Source organism: Cornus florida, unplaced genomic scaffold (assembly GCF_030987335.1).
Source record: "Cornus florida cultivar Cherokee Brave unplaced genomic scaffold, ASM3098733v1 CherokeeBrave_3.0.0_Hap2_Chr11, whole genome shotgun sequence".
NCBI lineage: Eukaryota > Viridiplantae > Streptophyta > Magnoliopsida > Cornales > Cornaceae > Cornus > Cornus florida.
In genome coordinates, this window is record NW_026775581.1 from 132,639,319 (window position 1) to 132,659,904 (window position 20,586).

General features: G+C 35.7%; 2 protein-coding genes across 3 annotated transcripts; one reads left to right on the forward strand and one right to left on the reverse strand.

Annotated features, from left to right (window-relative positions):
• Positions 1–731: 731 nt before the first annotated feature.
• Positions 732–12,014, forward strand: LOC132283216 (ultraviolet-B receptor UVR8-like). Its single transcript, XM_059785143.1, has 11 exons — positions 732–887; positions 974–1,118; positions 1,281–1,391; positions 1,478–1,538; positions 2,392–2,510; positions 2,858–2,943; positions 3,066–3,267; positions 4,451–4,504; positions 9,462–9,572; positions 11,143–11,199; positions 11,577–12,014. The coding sequence occupies exons 1-11, from the start codon at positions 859–861 to the stop codon at positions 11,784–11,786; spliced, it is 1,185 nt and encodes a 394-aa protein (XP_059641126.1). The 5' UTR covers positions 732–858; the 3' UTR covers positions 11,787–12,014.
• Positions 12,015–12,797: 783 nt separating this feature from the next.
• On the reverse strand, positions 12,798–18,379 carry LOC132287130 (RHOMBOID-like protein 9, chloroplastic). Of its 2 annotated transcripts, XM_059789640.1 has the most exons (9): positions 18,235–18,379; positions 16,473–17,037; positions 16,283–16,397; positions 15,783–15,805; positions 15,319–15,490; positions 15,035–15,194; positions 14,398–14,568; positions 13,326–13,480; positions 12,798–13,154 (listed from the first exon to the last, which is right to left on the reverse strand). In XM_059789640.1, exons 2-9 carry the CDS (start codon positions 17,029–17,031, stop codon positions 12,920–12,922), a joined length of 1,590 nt encoding a protein of 529 aa, XP_059645623.1. In that variant the 5' UTR covers positions 17,032–17,037; positions 18,235–18,379; the 3' UTR covers positions 12,798–12,919. The 2 variants fall into 2 exon arrangements, with proteins under 2 accessions (XP_059645623.1, XP_059645624.1); XM_059789641.1 differs by lacking the exons at positions 15,783–15,805; positions 16,283–16,397 and having other exon boundaries at positions 18,235–18,378.
• Between the last annotated feature and the right edge of the window lie 2,207 nt (positions 18,380–20,586).

A 20,586-nucleotide genomic window follows, 5' to 3' on the forward strand; every position in this document is an offset into this window, starting at 1 on the left:
AAGTTACTGGTATGATGCGATATTACTTTATACTCGGCAATGTATAATTTTAGACTTGATCTAAGCAAGTAATTCTAACGTTTATGTTTCTGTGGCCAACTGAAGTACTGGCGAATTGCTGGCTTAGGGAATAAATGATACTCAATTTGACATGGGCGAAGCCTGGGGAATTATTGTTTTTCCAGTATAGAATTGGTCTTTTTTTTTTTTTTTTTGAGATTTGTGGACTCAATGTGAAGGAAAAAAATAAACCAAAATGGAAATGGTAACTTGGTTCCAGTAAGTACCAAGTAACTAGGTTTGATTTTGTTTTGGTGTTTTATTTGATTTGTGGATTGTGGATTTTGAGAGGAAAAATAAATGAGTGAAAAATAAAATTTACAAATATAACTGGAAATAATAAAAACGACATCATAAGGTTTATGTAATTAAATATTCTCTTTTAATTTTCTCCCATTAATTTCATCTGTTTTCATCGTGGAATTATCCACCAAATAAATGTGCCATTAAAATATCAAATTGTGGAAGGATTTTTTTTTGTATTATCATAGTAATTATTTCAATCTTGTATGATTGAATCCACACCACCGCTGCAGAAAAAATCTTTTTTTATGAATTGGATCATGATTTTTAAAAGAAGCATGATAAGGGTGACTTGTAAGATTTAATATACTATATAAAATATTTATTTTATTATTATTATCATCTGTTTTTGTAAAATACTATATACGAGTAATCGAATAAGTGAATTGGATTCGCACTCAAGTTGCCGCACTAAAATGATGGTATAAATCACTCTATTCTTCCTCCTTCCGCGGCTTCTCCCCTGTTCCAAGGACTCTTTCTCTACCGTCTTCGATGGCTTCCAATACCGCCGTTATCGCATGGTCTGCTTCTCTCTCACACACTTTCTCTTTCTACACATTTTCTCTCCAAACAGAATAACACCCTTTCTTTCCTGTGTTACTCTCAGGGGCTCCGGAGAAGACGGGCAGTTGGGAATCGGCAACGACGAAGAGAAAGACCTGGTTTGCACAATCAAATCTCTTGACTCCCAAAATGTCCGCTATGTAGTCGCCGGAAGTCGCAACTCACTCGCCATTTGTGAAGATGGCAAGGTTCTATTTCTTCTCTTCATATTCATCCCTAATTGTTAGGTTGATTTCGGGTTTTTTTTTTTTTTTTTTAATCGGTTGAAATTTGATAGATTACTTCGATAGAATTGTTTGTTAACAAGTTAGACGATTTTTATTGTTCTTTTTCAATTGGGTGTTTATCAGTTGTTTACTTGGGGTTGGAACCAAAGAGGAACTTTAGGACACCCACCTGAGACTAAAACAGAGAACATTCCTAGTCAGGTTAAAGATCTTGCCCATGTAAAAATTGTCCAGGTAATTCCAATATATCAGTTTGAATTGAAAAGTGGAGTAAATGTTACTGTTGTAAGTGGAATTTACTGGTGGGTTCTTGATTGCAGGCAGCTATTGGTGGGTGGCATTGTTTGGCTGTTGATGATCAAGGCCGAGCTTATGCTTGGGGTATTTGTTATTAATTTTCTTTTACCTTCCTCCACTTTGGTTGCCAATATTAGAAGTACAAATTTGAGTCCTATCTTCTACACTGTTTTTTTCTTTATGGAAAATGAAAAAGTTAATTAAGTTTGGGAAACTATTTGTGCTTTGCACGTTTCAGTAGACAATTAAGTTTTATTCCTTTCTAGATACAAGAATGTTGAAGTTACATATTTTTCCTCAAAACCAAGGACTATTCTGGAAGACATGTCTTTGTTGGATGTCGGATGTGGACACTTCTCATACACTCCGGAGAGTGTTGATTGCATTTAGGATGTATCTAATTTTTGACAATTGGCAAACATTTTTTTATGCTCTTTCTATCACGTGTTTCTCACACCTGGGACTCTTGGCATGGTTTCTTGTAGCATAAAGACTACAATTATGTAAGCATCTTCGTATAATTTGTCCATATTAGGATAGAAGTCAAATACAATCTGTTGGTGAACTAGAAAGATGATACTTTTCCGTAACATACATGGATATACATACATCTATGCAATATCAAATAATTGCCATGCTCATGTTCTTGTTCTTTAGAAATTTTGGTGTTGCTCTTCCATTTTGTAATGTTTGTCTCCGTGCAACACGGTATCTTGCTTTTGGGAGCGAAAATCAAATTAATTATCAATCTTCAAAGGAAAGAATTTCTTTATGCTATCCATGTTGCATTTGAGGTTTTCAATTTGTTTTCTTCTTCTTTTTTTTTTTTTTTTTTTTTTTGTACATTTGTTTTATAACTAAACCAATTTGTAGTTGAATCATCTATTAGAAATTTATTTGGGGCATTTGCTTTAAGATATGAAGTATGTTTGTGTAGGTGGTAATGAATATGGGCAATGTGGTGAAGAACCTGAACGGAAAGATGACAGTGGTAGGCCTTTGAGGAGGGATATTGTGATTCCACAGCGATGCGCAGCAAAGCTTTCTGTTCGCCAGGTAATTATGCAATATATCAATGAATACCCATAAGTAGTTGTTGGATGCTTGGATCATATTGAGTCTTCGTCCAATAACTTTTATTACTCAAAAATGTGGTAAGCAGCATAGCCCCATTTTTCTTGTGTGGTAAGTTGATAGAAATTAAAATATGAGGTTGACTCTGAAAATTCGTATCATGATGAAAGTATGCAAGAAATATGTTAATCAATTTGAAGATTTCCATTTCTGTGGTCGCAGAAACAAATACTTTACACCCTCTCACCTTCTTAATATGAATGCCAGTTTTAAATGACTTGCCTACCCATTGATTGATGATTAACATCCGTTAAGTTCTTACATTTTAGGTGGCTGCTGGAGGCACACACTCAGTTGTGCTTACACGCGAAGGACATGTATGGACATGGGGTCAACCATGGCCTCCGGGAGACATGTATACCACCATTCCCATATGTTCTGTGATTTTTTTCAAACCTTTTAAATAACCTTCTGATGTTCAATATAAGATAGCTTGCTGCATTTGCCTTTTTGATTTTTTTTCTTCCTCCTTCATAGAAAACAGATTTCCACTCCTGTGCGAGTACAAGGCCTTGAAAGGGTGAGGCTAATTGCAGTTGGAGCTTTTCATAATCTGGCTCTCCTTGAGGATGGAGTTTTATGGGCATGGGGTAATAATGAATATGGACAACTTGGAACGGGAGATACCCAGCCAAGATCACATCCTATTCCTGTACAGGGGCTGTCTGGTCTTACTTTGGTTTGTATTACCCTTTATGATTTCTTGCTGCTTTTTTTTTTTTTCCTCGAACTCTCACTATCCACTTTATGAGGTAGAGGAGATACCACTAGGCCACAAGGTCCTTGGTATTTCTTTCTACTTTATCTATATGTATAATTCATTTTAATTATGGATTATTGGGTCAGATATATGGTTTCGTCCGAATTTCTTCTGGATGTATGACTGCTAAATTAATATATTTTGGTAATTTGGTGGGAAACTCTGCTATACCAACTTCAGCAGTCTCTTCCACCTTGGAGTATTTTTATTTTATTTTATTTTATTTTTTTTCAGATTTGTTAAACGGAAATTTGCGATAATACATACGTCCACTTATTGAATTTGTATGTGAACAAGTCTAATAAAAATAATAATATATGTGAAGGCACAAATGATTGTGGAATACAGAGTTGTCAATGTATGTAACTTCCTAAAGAAGTCGTTCAGAGATCTTAAGTAAAAGAAGTGATGTCAGTGATGCAAATGTTGGTAGAAATGGGATAAGTTTGTAAGAACATTATTATAACTTTATTATCGTCTTCTTTTTTCTTTTTTGGAGACATGTTGCTCAACTAAGTTGCTTGAATAATAGTTTCTTTCTTTAAGCTTTCGCCAGCATTCGAAGCACTGATATGAAATCTATTGACAAAACCAAGAGCTATGTTACCTGGACTCCTGTACACGTTAGGTGTGGGTATGTATGTAAACGTTAGACAGATCAAATTCCCAAACGAAAGGATACATAGGCACGGCTAAATATTCATACTATTTAATATTTCTAATTTATTTTATGAAGTAAAATATTTTCTTAATGTTACATAGTGTATAATATAGGCATTTGGCTCATTTTGAAGCCAAAATATGATAAAATTGAATCATTGGATATAGTTTTTAGGAGCATGCTCAACCAAAAGTGTCGGACACATGTCTAAGTATTGTGTGTCCAACATGGGTACTTCACCTATTTTTGAAGAGTCCTTGTGTCATGGACTAAGAGTAAAATGAAACATACTTTCTTTGCAGTTATCGTTTTGTTTCAAAGAGTTTTTTATTCCAACTCTGCCCTAGACATTTTTGTTGTTGGTTATTAATGTGTATCCCGAAGACAGATTAGGCATTGATTATTTCATGCTTATAGTGCGTCTTATCTATCCACATCCAGGTTGACATTGCTGCTGGAGGATGGCATTCTACTGCATTGACAGAAGAAGGAGAGGTATTTGCCATTTTTCATTTGCTTACGACGTTCATTGATGGTACTGTATTTTGTATTGTTATCATCTATTGTTTGGACGCCCATCTAAATTCTTATTTTATAGACAAACACTCCTTTAACTTTATCAGCACCTTAAATATTGTTATTAGTGTTGGAAATCTGAATATTGATTGAATTTTTACGGTGTCACATCTGCAACTACTGGAAAGACTTGTTTGTAGAATATCACGTGTTGTTGATTTAGCTTCTTCTTCACTTGTAAAGTTTTGCTACCACTAGTGCTCATATTTGCCTTATTTGCTACCACCTAGTGCTTGTATATGCCTTGATCCGATTACTGAAATGCCTTTTATGCTTTGCAAATAGACTAGTTTTAGCTTTTTTGGTGATTTATCTTCAATTCAGTAGGTATTAGTTTTTAACTCTTAGAAGTCATAAGTATTTTTATCTTTGACAAACACTTCTTTAACTTTATCAGCAACCATTAAAAATTTAGTAAGGATGGAAATCTGAATATTGATTGAATGTTAACGGCGTCACATCCGCAACTGCTGGAAAGATGAGTTTGTAGAATATCATGTGTTGTTGATTTAGATTGCCTTTTTATTTATTTATTATTATTATTTTAACCTGGCAAGCAGATTTAGCTTCTTCTTCACTTGTAAACTTTTGCTACCACTAGTGCTTATCAGGGGACTGTGCAGTTTCCATTTTTTATTATTCTCAAAGGAGAAGATCATTCTCTATACCAAACATAAATCCCTTAGGGTTATCCGGCACTTGGAAGAAGAAGTAGAAAAAGGAATAAATATAGTGATAATTTGAGTAAAATAATGTCTTTATGTAACATAGTGTTCAATATAGGCATTTCACTCAATTTGAAGTAATAATATAATAAAGTTGAAGTGTTGGATATGTTTTTAAAGTGCATATCCAACCAAAAGTGTCGGATACCTTTCCCATATCCATGTCTGAGTATTGTGTCCCCGATACAGGTTGCCTACTTTAGAATAGTCCATGTAACATAGCTTTGCAAATGACTATTTTTAGCTTTTTTTGTGATTTGTCTTCAATTCAGGAGGCAATTAATTTTTAACTCTTAGAAGTCGCAAGTATCCCTCCTTTATCTTCTCTGTCAAAAGCAGAGTTACAAAATCAGCAGTATGGTTCTCGGCTGACCACTAACTATCTTGCTTGAGCAGTATCCTTTGCCAGATCATTAGTGGAAGGTGCAGGGTTCACTGCCCAAGACATTGGTGTCTGTATTACACTTGTCAAAGAAGAAAAGGAAAGAACATATATATATATATATATTTGGTTTTACTTGGGGGAATGTTATATTAAATTCTCACATGAGAACAAAAAATGGTGAATTGGATACACTTCACAGTCCTAAAGGGTGCCATGACTCTGCTGTTTCTTTCTATCTTTCCTGGATGGATTACTTGCCTAAGTAGGCAATTGATCTGTGTTCATGACATCTTTCACAGGAAGGTATCCACTATCCTTTAAGAGGGGATTGACCAAATGAATAGCAAAATTGGAATCGGAGTCGGTCATATGGGGAAGGGATCTGTCTTCCTGAATTGCTGTTCTTCTGTTTACAATATTGTTTGTACCAGAATATGCACTATGCACTAAGTGCAGTTAATTCATGTTAAAGGTTTCAGAAGTCCATTGTAGAGTTCATGTTTAGTTTTCTCCTCTCTCTTTACCAATCCTTGAACTCCTGACCAAAGGGTTGACGACACAAAGCCAACTCCCATAGCAAAGAAGCCAGAAGAGGACCAGTAATGTTTAATTTTAAAATACTCATCTCTAGTCAACCAAAAAGTCCTTGTCTTGTGAATGTGGCCTCAAAGTTAGATATCAGTTAATTCTTGAATTTTTTTCTATTAATCTGAACTACCCAATTTATGATTTGGATCATGCAGTAAATCGTTGGTGGGGGTAATGGAGGAGAATCTTAAAGATTTACAGATTCTTAATCTCAGGTGGAATATTAGAGGGTTTTGATTTTAAACCTTAGGGTGTAAGAAATTGAAGAAGAGAAGTGAAATGTTAGGATGGAAGGAGAGCAAGAGACTTAAAATCAAACTAGAAATCACAACCCACAAATATTAGCTGGTTCTACTGGAACATGGCCATGTACAACTATCATAAAAATTTAGATTTGTCATTAGAAAACTATAACTGTGTGGCTATGTCCAGAAATTTTAGTTGTTTTGAATATTTTATTGAGAACGCCTTGTGAAGGTGTTCAACCTAAAGCAAAGACCTGAACGTTCTTCTATGTCACAACAATTGCTCTCTCCCCCTCTCAACACCATTTGTTGTGCCATACGTTATAGGGAGCCTAGTTATTCTACTTCTTTTTTTATATATATTTTCAATAGCTCATGTATGATGTTTCTTGTTGATATCTTAAATGATTTCTTAGAGTATTTACAAGAAACATATTGTATAGTTATTGGAGACAAGTACAATAGCATTTGCCCACTCACTTTTTCTCCTGTAAAGTGTCTCATTTGGAACATTTGAACTTTTAATGTAATTCGTAGAAACTTTATAAATCAATGCAATGGTCTGAGCAAAATCATTATTTTGTCCTTAATCCCCAACAAACCAAACCCACCACCAAAAAAAAAAAAAAAAAACACCTTACCAAAAAGTATCTTTATTTTTTACTCACAAAAATAATCCCTTAAAACTAGGGGGAAAAAAAAAAAAAAAAAAAAATCCCTGAACAAAATTCTAATTTTAATATTGGATCTCAAAATAGGGATTTTGAATGCTTACATAGTTACTTTTTATCTTTGTTTCTATTGCGACAAATGCCGTGAACCAAGAACAAATCAAGAATCATGACTGAAAAAGTAAACACACCACAAACAAAGGACACAAAGATTTACGTGGTTTGGCGTAAGCCAACGTCCATGGTGAAGATCGGGTGAAAGATTTCACTATGGGAAAATCAAGAGATTACAAGTTTTAGTCCCCTCTTTCTCACTTTCTTTCGTGTGGTTTTCAGTGTTCTCTCGTATCCTACTCCAAACCCTAAACGCCCTTATATACTGGGCTACAGGAGAGTCCTAAACAGGGTCCAAGATCCGCAAGAGAAAAAACGGGAAAAAACATCACAGTTTCCTAGTGTGAGATATTTTTATTACTTTATTATTATTATTATTATTTTATTTTTGGCATGATACAATGTGATAGAGGATACAGTTCATGTGCAATAGGATGTATGATTTGACCACTAGGTGTTTTCCCCCTGAATAGTGATTTGACTGCCATGTTTGGAGCCCCAGCAAGAACGTGCTATTTATTTATTTATTTCTGGTGGGAACAAGGTTTGATGGGGAGTACTAGAGTCTGAGACTTTCATATGTTTCCCCATTCGAAAGTAGTTTTGAAACCTCACTACAGAACCTAGAAATTAGGGTCTAGAAATTGACTCACTTATTCTAGAAATTGACTGTCATTAGAGTCATGCAATTGTTCTAAATTAACTTGATGTGTGTGTGTATAATTTTTATATATGTGCTTTATTTATTGTCCGTACTATCTTTTAATTTTTAAGGTTAAATAGTTTTGCCGTCAACTCATTGCGTCAATATTCAAACAAATATTCCTCCTTTTTGACTTGAAGAATTAATGACGTCATCTGCATATACCCTGTCCTCACTTGTATATCCATATGGGACATTTGCTCTATCATCTTCCTTTTCTTTCATTAGTATGCTGTTTCCTCATTTAATTTTCCTATGATATTAATTTGCAGGAGTAAGGAATTGCATATTTCTTAAGTGTTTTATCTTTCAACCCCAAGGGGTTGGCTCAAGTGGGTAAGTACTTGGCTCTGGTGCTTCATGAAGCATCAGGTCTAAAGTTCGACTCCTCTTGGGTGCAAAAATTCCTTGGAGGGGTGTGTGAGTTTCAAATGGGAAAAAAAAATGTTTTATCATTCTTAAGATTGTGAATCCGTTGGTGAAAGGTCATTTGTATTCATTATTGATGCAATTGCAAAGTACATAAACTGAACTTAGAATTTTGCAAGGTCACTCTGATCCCAAGCTGTCATATGATTTGACATTTTGTTCATTTGTTTGTTATTCTTGGCAAACAACCCCAGGTATTTTTTCGTTTATTCTTCTTGGCAAAGTTGTTATGCCTATCCTAGAAGAGAGAAGAGGTTTTTGGTGATGATTGGACATCTTCTTTAATTGCAAATCAAAGATAATGTTGAAGATCTTTGAGTGTGGGTCTGAGGCCTTTCAATGTGGAGTTGTTATTGTGTGTGTGATTGAGGGTAATGAATGAACAGGGAAGGACTGGGTTGTGGAAGAGGAGATCGTTGATCGTATGTGGTGGGGGCGGTCAGCTGAGGGTTTGAGAGGATCAGAGAGGTGTTTATTGGAAACCCTAGGGAAATGAGATATATATAAGGGTTTCAAGGAACATAAAATTAATACAAGGGCGGAATGGGACGGAACAATTATATACCCGGTCCCACCCTGAACCTGGATCAGGTTTAATTCATTTAACCCAAACTTGCCCTTCCCTGTTAAATTGTTTACCATATCCATCCCATTAGGGGTGGGTCAGGCTTAAACCTGCCGGAATGGGGTCAAATTGCCCATCCCTAATCACATGATAAGCTTTTGAAGTGTGTTGGAAAATTAATTATTTGTTTGATATGCATATTAAAATGGAGTCAGTAACCATTAAATTGAGTGTTTTAGTGGATTAAAAAATGCAAATAACCACCAATTCCTGTATATTTATGTTTCCCTTTTGCAATTGCTGTGATATTTGTTGATTGCATATGCTCCCCAAAACTCTGAATGAGGTGCTCCATGACTCCAGGGATTTGAAAGGCTCAATATAGCAAGCTGTGAAAGTTGTGATATTATTATCAGACTTTTTATTAATTTTAAGCTTTTTTACATTACAGGTCTATGGTTGGGGTAGAGGGGAACATGGAAGGCTTGGATTTGGAGACGACAAGAGCAGTAAAATGGTGCCCCAAAGAGTTCAACTTCTAGTTGGGCAGGACATTGTTCAGGTGCTGTGTACATTTCTATCCCATCGATAGCTTATTGATTGGTTCGCCTTTGTGATGCCACATCAAATTACATCATCTTGATGTTTTTTCTTTCAGTTGAAGGCACACAGCTATCCTTTAGAATTGCATCACTAATAACGATAATAACAATTAAAAATGATCACCTTTCAAAATCCTACAAGTATTCTACATGTAATATGTAGTATACTTGTTCCATTTTTCTTTTTTTTTTTAAAAAAGGAGTTGAACTGCTAAAGTGACAAAAAAACACTAAATGATTGGTTAAAGTTTGCAAATGCTTTGTTAACGGTCGGTCTTGCATGCACTATGTATCCTGAATGGAGCTTTACTATCGGTTTATATTAATGCTCTTTCATTTGCTGGACAGTAGTAGGAATTTTTTTTTCCATTTTTTGGGATCTGAGGAAGTGAAAACCACATTTCCAATAAGCCCATTACTTCTATGTTGCTTAATTATGATGGGTTTCTCTATATTCAGAGTTCAGACGTGACCAAGTTTGATGAACGGTCCAGGTTCATCAAACCGGAAAAGAGACTGGGTTGAGGGTCAGCAGTTCAACTGTGATGTAGACCAGAATTGAACTGTGATGTAATTTTATGTTATAATTACATTGCCTTTAGAAAATAATAAAAATCAATAAAATAACAACTTTCAAAAGAATTTTAATGCCATCTTAGAAGATCTGGACATCTCTTGATATATTTGAGAATTAAAAATAATTCTTAAATATTTATAAAAAATTTAAGAAGACAACAGATCAGCTATTAAATCATCCAATTAACTATTCTCAAAGTTTGATAATGATAACCAAAACCCCTTTCAGATTATGATAATCTTTGGAGTGAGTTTGAGTGAGGACTGAAAAATTGCAGAAAGGAGTTTTGCAGGGCATTAAAGAAGTTGAGAAAAGATAATGGATTGAGAAAGACCTGGTCTAGTTGGAGAGGATAGAAAATTTTGGTGTTTCAATGATCAGATTTGAGCCATAGGCTTGGTAGTTGTTGCTGTCTTAGAGAGAGGAGTGGTAACCATCCCTTGGGCTTTCAAAGGTTTTCAGATTATCTCAGCCCAAATTGTTTATTTAATATAAACAAGAAAACTCACCCAGTTCATGAAGCCCCATGCCGGGTCAAACGCGTTGACGATTAACCTGCAAGCCAAGCAAATCTTTAGAACATGGGTTTCCAAGAGAAATGGTTTTTGGGGGATATATGGATTCTTTTTCTTTTCAAACAACATTATAAACCCCAAAAATTCAATTTTCTTTTTCTTTTCTCTTGTATTCAAGTTTCCTCACAAACAAATGAAGGGTTGAATAATGCCCTCTGGAAATGAAAAGCTTTTGTTGTGATTTACATAGTTGAAAATGACTCCATTCAGTTATTAAAAAGCACTGATACTGATTCTAATCCTGTATGGTGTATAGGATTTCCATAGCATTTGTGTAAACAACTGTTATGTACTCATTGTCATTTTTCGTTATTTATTAAGGTTTTACTCTTAATCCATTAAACAGTTTGAAGTTATATATGTTCATTCGTGATTCAGGTATCTTGTGGGGGCACACATTCTGTTGCACTTACTCGTGATGGCCGCATGTTTTCAGTAAGTACTCATTCTTTCATCATTCAATAACTTTTTTATGAGTAGAAACTCAACACAAAAGCTCATCATATGACCACCAACGTACATAACCAACATGTAATGACTATGGGTTCAGTGCCTCTAATTACAGTTGCAGTTCATCCGAAGACCAGTAATCCTACTTTGTTCAACCTTACTGGGTTGTGTTGCATGTATTTGTTCTTTTTTCCTTTTTCCTTTTTTCCTTATGAATTCCTGAATATTCCTAATACATTTAGGCTTTGTCAGGATTTCTTTAATTTGATATCCCGTGTATTTTCTTTAATTGACAAGTAAAATGTGATGTTTAAAAGCAGTTAGAAATATTATGATATGTTGACCGGCTTTGCTGTTGGCAGTTTGGGCGAGGTGACCATGGGCGTCTAGGATATGGGAGAAAGTTGACTACTGGTCATCCTGATGATGTGCCCATAAACCTCCCACCTCCAAGGAATCTCAGTGGCATTGAAGCCGAAGGACATTGGAGCGCTAAACTTGTTGCTTGTGGTGGCCGGCATACACTGGCAGTAGTAGAATGGCATGCTGACGAATCTGAACAGTTACTATGAAGTGAGAATATCAAAAGGTCTGATCTAAAGCCTAATTGATTAGAGTTCTGTAAACCCAGGAATTCATGATAAACTTTTGGTTTACCTTACCATTCCTGATAAACTTGTATTAACGCTAAATTGCTAATTGAGCATTGGCAATCTGATATTTATATGGGTCTCTATTTGAATGCTATTACAGATTTGGTGCAATTAACATGTTGGGATGAATGAGATATCTATTCTTTACATTTCATGTTTGTGTGTATCTGTGTTCTCCCGAAAGGTCAGGGTAATTATCAGTAAGATTATGTTTTTGTGCAGCAATGTTTCTTGCGTTGATAAAGCAATTGTTTTACAGATAGAACTGCACAGATGTAAATTGTGTCTAAAGTTTAGTAAATTGCATGAACTTCCAACAACAAAAGTTTTAGGAAATTGCATGACACGCACGCACGCACACTATACTCTGTTTGAAAGTATAGAAAATGTGATAACAGTTGAAGAGATTTGAGTTCAACTCCTCCAAAAATACAGTATAAAGCTTACTGCTAATTGTACCAGGTGCATAGGGAGTAATATTTTAGAATTTAGATGGGACTGAGTATCCATTGCCATATTGTTAAAAAGTGAGAAATCAAATGAACCACCTCATTCTATTAAATTTTTTTTTTTTGTACAAACGAATATACAAGATATGAGTATTTTCTAGGTTCTAGCAGAACTTGTGCATTTAACTAGATTGAACTCTTGCTGAATTGCAAGTGTGACATTTGGAAATCAAATAGGCCCTATTTGAAAAAGCATAGATATTGAGACTTCTACACCTTGCAATGAACAATAAAATAATTTTAAAAACAGAAACACTATGAATTGGTTTTTATATTTCAGTGGTTTTAATTATCTTTTCTAACAGCATAAAGACGGTCCTTGTTTTTGGTTACAGTTATTGCAACAAATAGAGCCTTCAATTCTACTTAACCACATCACATCAAGCAACTGAAATTGTAGGTTAATGAAATTTACTAAAACTGGTGAAAATGAAGGCTATAAACAATGACATTATTCCAAATTTACAAATAATCATACTTGTTTCCCAACACGAGAGTTCTATGCTACATAAAAGATTGCTATATGTTACCATATTTCGATGTCTATATAGAGATGTCATCTGCCAGTGAGTTGAGAGGAGGGTCGATAATAAAAACCAAGGAGCTTAAAAGCAGAACAAAGAGGGAGAATACTATAAGTGATTTACAAGGATCGGCATATCGCCTAACAAGGGTGATTCCTTCTTCTTGACCAGTTTTTGATGAATCCTCCACTTGCAGCGTTGGGCACGTGAGAAAGCCGTATACTACGCCTGTAAAAGCTGCTCCAAAATGGGTCCTGCAACAATTAACACCAACAAGAATGTTTCAGATGTAATGGGTTTGCTCATAATCGTTGCACCAAAAACCGCATACCCACTGCATTTTTATTTACATAGGGAGCTTTGCCTCTACGTTTTCAGTTTTAGGAATTCAAACATAAATCATTTCAAAGTAGTAGAAAACTGACCAGTCATCAATTGGACCGAAATTGCTCAAGACGAAGCTGAGAGCAGTAGCAATTATTGCCTTCTGAAACATGCTTTCAGAAACATCCTTTGTGGGTACATCTCTGTTTTGAATTTGATAAACAAGCCAAGCTCCGATTATGGCAAAGACTGGCCCCTGAGCATGCAAATGTCTTCGTTAAACCAAAAATGTTCAGAAAAAGAATTAAGAAAGACATGCAGTATAAGTAACTGATGATCATTTTTAACATGGATGATGGAACACCTCTGGTTGGGGAATGGGTATAGATCTTGTTGAACCTCAACCAAATTTATTGGTGGCTTTAACAATTGAATAAATTCTCAAGAAGCAAATTGTTAACCTTAAATTCAATCCAGTGTACTGTAAACTATTTCCTGAAATCAAATTCATGTTTCAGTTAGCCGGTTCCTTAAACAAGCTGACTTTAGGATCCTTAAACAAGCCGACTTTAGCACTATATCTGAACTTATGGAAAAATTTCATTTGCAAATTATTTCCAGTTTCTGACACTTTTCTTTTGTATGAAGTGTACCATTCAAAGCAATATGATCTCCAAAAGTTTTGCAGGTTTACCGTTGGAGGCAAAGGATGTATTCAGTATATTCTATAGAAGGCCATTTTCACAGAATCAGACAAAGAGCCCAAGACAACTAAGCTATGATTATTCTAAATCTAAATTAAGTGTGATTATGTATTCATTACCATTTGCACAATGATTTTATATAGAGTTAATCAGATATAGACTTTAAAATATATTATGAAGCCAAGTTTTTCCAGGATAGTAATAATGCAATAATGAGGCATTCGAGTTTGAAGTCTATGGAAAGGAATGAGGTAAAACTACTGGTTCATGGTGTTAATTAAACATGATTAGCATAAGGTTATCAACTTAATAGTAGTGTCACGTGATCAGTCATCCAATCTAATTTGGAAAACGAGGAAAAAATAAATAGACAAAAATAAATAAATAAAAATATGGGGAATACTATTATACATACATATATTATATATATATATATATATAACATAAGAAAAGGTTTGATGTTGCTTACAGTCCCACCAACAGTTGGCTCCGGTGTGTGCAGAAAGCTGGTCAAGTTGCCAGAAATTCCCCCGAGGATATATATTAAGAAAAATGTGAATGAACCATATACTCTTGAAACTTGAGGCCCAAAAGTAAGAAGAACCCAACAACCGAGGGCTACATGAAGAATTCCTGAGTGCTGCAAATATAAAATTTTCAGGATATGAACATAAGAAAATTTAAGATCTAAATTGGACGTCAAACTGTATAAAAACCATCCATTATGAGTTTTTATGAATCCATTGCACATTATTAACATATCAAATGATGACTTCAATATATATATATATATATATATATATATATATATATTTATTTATTTATTTTATTTGTCACGATACCATTTTTTATTTGTAGTAGCTTATACAAAGAAGGGCTTTACACCTTCAACATAAATGAAAGCAACTTGAGCTTGCTTTTTAGTTTTAAGGGTCATTCAAATGCCCCATAACCAATATTAATTGCATTAAGTTTCAGTGGATCATTTGACCAAAGAAGAAAAACTCGTCCACACAAAAATTCTCACAACTGGTCATTTTAGGATCAGATGAATAAATGTGAACGGTAATAGAATGGAAACACGAACCCAATCCTCAATCTTGTACCAGAAACATTGGTGTCAATAGCCTCCACCATTCTCCAATTATGATCAAGTCATTTACTTTTGCTCCATACATCAGTGGGAGTGAAAAGAGATCTGAGTTTCTAATTGGACTTGCTATTTCAAACAGAAAAACTGCAATGTCTATTGAAACCAATATGCTTCTGCATCCAAAAGAAATGTGAAAGCATCAGATGGTAAGAGTCAAGTATTAACTGATAGGTAAGTGCAAGGTAGCTGCAAATGAAATTATGCCACATCAATGTTCATAGAGATGGATAATTTTACATTAAGTAGAGATCGGAGGTTTCATCGTATGAACCCTCAGCATCCTTATTGTCCACATAGTTTTTCAGTTTCTGCCTTCCATCTCTTCCAGAATCTCTTTTGGCATAACGAGATGCTACTTCAGAAGTTTCACCATCAGAAGCAGATGACAAGTAGTTTTTTGGCTTTCTATCTGAATGAAAAATAGAAGGCATTAGATAATTCACTTTCCTGAACAGGACTAAATTCTACGAAAGGACATTAGAAACGTACTTTGTCATCAAAGAAGGTTTTGACTTTTGATCATCCTTCATTATGAGGATAATTTTATAACTAGAATTATAATTAACAGAATAGAAAGTGTATATAAGAATTATTTGCCTAATTATGTGTAGAGAAGAGTAACATAAAAATGGCATCATGGGGAACACATGGAACCTATATATAAAAGTAAAGGCAACGACGCAACAGTTCTTATATCTCACCAGGGCATAGATTGGTAAGCATCCTGCATATCAAAGCAATGGTGAGAAACAGTCTTTAATTCGGATGGGCTGGATTTCAAGCAAAAATAATATAAGAGATGACAGGAAAAGTTAAAGCAAAAAGAAAATTCATATGGAAGAAGTAAAAACAGTGATAAATTGATGGACGTGATGTTGGCCAGTGAAAAGATCACGTGACATTTATAGTAAGAGGAGTTATGGTGATGGGGTGAATGAGAAAGAATAAGCGAGTTGACAAGAAATGAGCTCAGTAGGGAAATTTTGAGTAGTCCAATAAATAATAAGGGAGAACGAGCTTAAATTTTGGGGCATGTATGATGAAAACTAATCACGGCACTAGTAAGAATGCAATACTGAAACTGAAGACCGCAAAATGGAACGAGATAAAACAGTCTTGATAATTTATTAATAAGAGCATGTAAATTTATCTGAAGAACTTGTTTTTTGACGTTCTGCAATCTACAATTAGTAAAACTCACATCAGGTATCGTGATATGGTGGTGATGATTTTAAACGGGAAACATTTTCTTCTATGATGAATCATGAACTTGAAGGATATGTGAAGTAACCCCAATAAAAGCACAAATTTATCTTCTGCAACGAAATACTCATACCCATCAAAAAATATAAAACAAAAGAAAAAGAAAAATAACACATTGAATTGTTTACCTTTCTTTTCTTTGGCAAGATAATTATCAAGAGATCCTAGCCACTTTTTTGCTTTGAATTGACCCCTTGAATCAAAATGCTCGAATCTCTTGTCCAAAGAATCTGACGAAGGCTGACTGGCATCATTTTGGAGTTTCCCGAAATAGGAATCCAGTGCTTTCAATTGTTTCTCGTTAGAATTAGGTTCTGATGAAAGTTGGGCAGTGCACAGTCCTCTTTGTGAAAGATTACCGCAACTGAATCTTAAATGGCAACCTGCCGTCTGCACCCTGGGCAAGACAGATACTTCAGTCATCATATGGGAAGTCGTGGATCTTCTGTTACAAATTATTCCTTGAGAAACATCTGCATCTTTTCTCGTATTTGCTCTTAATAATATATCAGTATAACTTAACCATTTCCTGCCTGAATCAGTGGGAATTGCCGAAAAGCATCTAAAACCCTCTTGGATGGCAGGGTAGCAACATGTATAGCCTCTCGCAGTCTGCTTTATTTCTTTTGCAGTTAAAGTAAATTGATCTTTGTAGGACATTTTATGGCATATGGGAGCCACAGCCATGTATAACTGAAACAACAACAGAAATAATGGTATAAAAACTCTTCTATAATCAAAGACATATGCAGCTAATAATGGTATAAGTATCAAGACAATTTTGAGTATTAAAAAGAGGGTGAGAGAACATCGAGCAGCTAATTCTCGGTATAATACAGTAGTCTGAAGTTCAAAAGGAAACACTTCAGGTTACTAAAAGGTGTTAGATGCAAAAAAGCCATCTAGCTAGTTGATGCAGCAAGGACTGGTAGGCTTATGCCATCAATTTTCTAGTAGTTTCAACCTAGCATTGAATCAACAATTACAAACTAATAGTAATAATCACTTCGTTTATTTGCTTAAGAGACACAATATCATGATCATAATGGTGATCATTTACCAGCTTGTTGCAATATACAAATTGAATCTGTTGCCTATGTATTTACTTTAGGGCATGTAATAATTTTCATGCTCTAATCATGTCACTAGCCCTCCTTCTACCAAAAAAAAAAAAGCAGGATACTAAACAGTTTCTTGACATGAGAGGAAACACAACAGAGATCAACGAGAAAGCAAAGCTAGTAAGTGCGGCATCAAAGTTGACTACGTTGTACATGTAAAAGCATTCAATTTCAAATGAATATCATAAAGGGACAATAAGTGGTTATAAGAAGGAACCCAATCATGCACATCACCCATTTGGCAAATCCTTTAATGATAATTTGAAGTCAGTTAACCCAAATTTGATTAATCAAGAATTCCAACTTGAGCATCCATGTACCGAAAACACTTGGAAATCAAAAGAAGTGCATCTGGGCAATTACCAACCATACACAATTGCTAGTAAAGTACCAACACCATATGGTTCTAAGACCTCATTTACTACATTAGTGACTCAATATCCATTCAAGCATATTTGCGAACACTGGAAATCAAAAGAAGTGCATCTGGGAAGTTACCAAAGTTTATACACAATTGATAGTAAACAAAGATCAACAAAATATAGTTCTAAGACCTCATTTACTACATTAGTAGCTCAATATTCATTCAAGCATATTTGCAAACACTTCATGACCACCAGCATACAAAAACCTTGCATATATACAAATTAGAAAAACTCTTGATAAACCCATAACAACTATGCATATACTCGTACATGACACACACAAAGACACATAGACAAGCTATTTCATAGGCTGTCGGAGCAATGTAAGATGGGGAATTATGTACCGTTGAAGAAGACAAGTGAAACTGATGCCCAGATAGATAAACTGCAGCGCCACGGAGGTATTGGGTCTATTAAGAGTGGGTACTTATCTCCAAAATGCTTCCATTAATGGAATCATTTTGCAGATACTGACATTATTCCATATTTCAGACATTTTGATTTCCACTTGTAAACCAGCAGAAGTTGTGCCTTATCCTCGTTGTCCCATTGGGCTACTGCCACGTTTGAGCCACGCAAAATCACTGCCATTACTTTCTGATTTTTAGATTTCATGGGGACCCACCTCGTTTAGGTACACATGTAGAACTCCACCCATGTTTTAACAGCGACGTGTCAGGAATGGACTTAGAATTGTCGCCAAGCTTCCCTGTGATGCTCTATTATCTCAGTAAAAGATATGACAACCCGTGAGCTGAATGCAAGAAACCCCAACACTAAAAAATACCCCTGAACTGTGTTGCCACGTAACCCCACAAGGTCAACCATTAACAAAAAAGGAAATTACCATTTTGACCATTAATTAAACTACGTCGTTTCATGTGATATCTACCTTTAGTTGCTGACATGGCCATTGTAATTTCCTTATCCAATGAAATTTTGACAAGTTGTAGCAATTTATCAATGATTTTGCTGACTTGAAAAAAATAAATTCCCCCGACAAGAAAATGACATATCAATGAGTAATTTCAATATATTTTATTGTTAGTATTGTTTTGCTCCTTCGAGATGTGTGGGGAGATGGGATTTGGTGGTGGATAGATTTGAGAAGAGGCTGGTGGGTTGGAAGAAGTAGTACCTATCCAAAGGGGGGCGGGTCACTCTGATCAAGAGCACTCTCTCTTGCCTTCCCACTTATTTTATCTCCATTTTTCAGATTCCTTCTTCGGTGGCTGAGATAATTGAGAGTTTGCAGCGGATTTTTCTTTGGGGAGGGAGAGGAGAGGAGTTCAAATATCATCTGGTTCGATGGGAGCAAGTGAGGATTAGGGATTCGAAGGTTGTTGCCTTTCAATAGGGCTCTTATTGGGAAATAGCTTTGGAGATTTGGGGTTGAGAGACTTTGGCTTTGGAGGAAAGTTATTGCCAGTAAGTTTGGGGAAATCAGTGGTGGGTGGTGTTCTCTCGAGGGGCGTGGTCCTAGGGGTGTGGGGGTTTGGACTTGTATTCGAAAGGGATGGGACGTTTTTCGTAATCATGTTCGCTTTAGGATCAGGGATGGTAGAAGGATCAGATTTTGGGAGGACCTTTGGTGCGGGGATCTTCCCCTTGCTCTTTTCTTCCCTCGGCTTTACAGGATTGTTTCTGACAGGCAGGCCTTGGTGGTTGACTGTTATCACCTTGATAACGGAAGACTAACTTGGGACGTTCAGTTTATGAGGCATTTTTAGGATTGAGAAATTGAGGAGGTCACTCGTTTTTTGGAGTTACTGTATCATCAGGTGATCTCTCATGAGGAGGCTAATTGTTGGCTTTAGAGTCCACACTCTCAGGGTCGTGTCGAGGTGAGATCCTTTTTCAGGTGCCTTTCTGATGGGGAGGGTGGCACTTTCCCTTTGAAGGCTATTTAGCGTTCCAAGGCTCCCTTTAAGGTGGCCTTTTTTGCTTGGACGTCTGTCTTGGGTAGGATTTTAACACAGGATAATTTGAGAAGGAGAATGCAGGTGGTTATCAATCGCTGTTACTTGTGTCGTTGCGATGAGGAGACAGTGGATCACCTTCTGTTGCATTGCAGTATGGCCAGAGATTGTTTGGATTTGATGATTGGGTTATTTGGGGTTCCTTAGGTTATGCCCTGTTCCTCTAGAGAGTTGATTGAGGCTTAGAGAGGTGTCTCTGTTGGGGTGCTCATCCGGGATGCTTGGAGGGCTACCCCTCTCTGTGTTTGGTGGTGCATTTGGCTCGAGAGGAATCGAAGATACTTCGATGGCAAGGAGAAACCCATTTCTATGCTTGAGTTCTCTATTATTTCTACTTTATTTTGTTGGGTCTCAGGGAGAGATTATCGTTCTGTTGATGAAATTGTTATTTTTTTGGCCTATTTGAAGGCTTGAGGCTCTTTATGGTTTTTTTTCTTCTTATTTCCTTGGGTTTCGCTCCCTTTTGAGCGCCTTTTTATAAAATTCTTACTTATCAAAAAAATAAATAAAAAATACGTATGTAATATTCATAATTTTTTTTTTACAGTCAATCGCTCTGAAACATTGCGTTCCACGGTCACCGATGGACCCGTTACAAATTTAGTATCAAAAGCCCCAAAATCTATTGTCGCAAACCAATCCCATCACAGCTGCCCAAAATTATGTGCTATGCTTCCCATCCGATAAATTCTAACAAAAATAATTTGTTCATTAATT

Bases quoted from the DNA above. Each gene is read 5' to 3' on its own strand.
- LOC132283216 (XM_059785143.1), top strand. From the start codon at position 859: ATGGCTTCCAATACCGCCGTTATCGCATG. The intron at 1,392-1,477 runs GTAATTCCAATA...TCTTGATTGCAG, and splicing joins CCCATGTAAAAATTGTCCAG to GCAGCTATTGGTGGGTGGCA. The intron at 4,505-9,461 runs GTATTTGCCATT...TTTACATTACAG, and splicing joins CATTGACAGAAGAAGGAGAG to GTCTATGGTTGGGGTAGAGG.
- LOC132287130 (XM_059789640.1), bottom strand. From the start codon at position 17,031: ATGGCTGTGGCTCCCATATGCCATAAAATGTCCTACAAAGATCAATTT. The intron at 16,398-16,472 runs GTAAACAATTCA...ATTTCGTTGCAG, and splicing joins TCTTGCCAAAGAAAAGAAAG to AAGATAAATTTGTGCTTTTA. The intron at 13,481-14,397 runs GTAAGCAACATC...TTGCATGCTCAG, and splicing joins AGCCAACTGTTGGTGGGACT to GGGCCAGTCTTTGCCATAAT.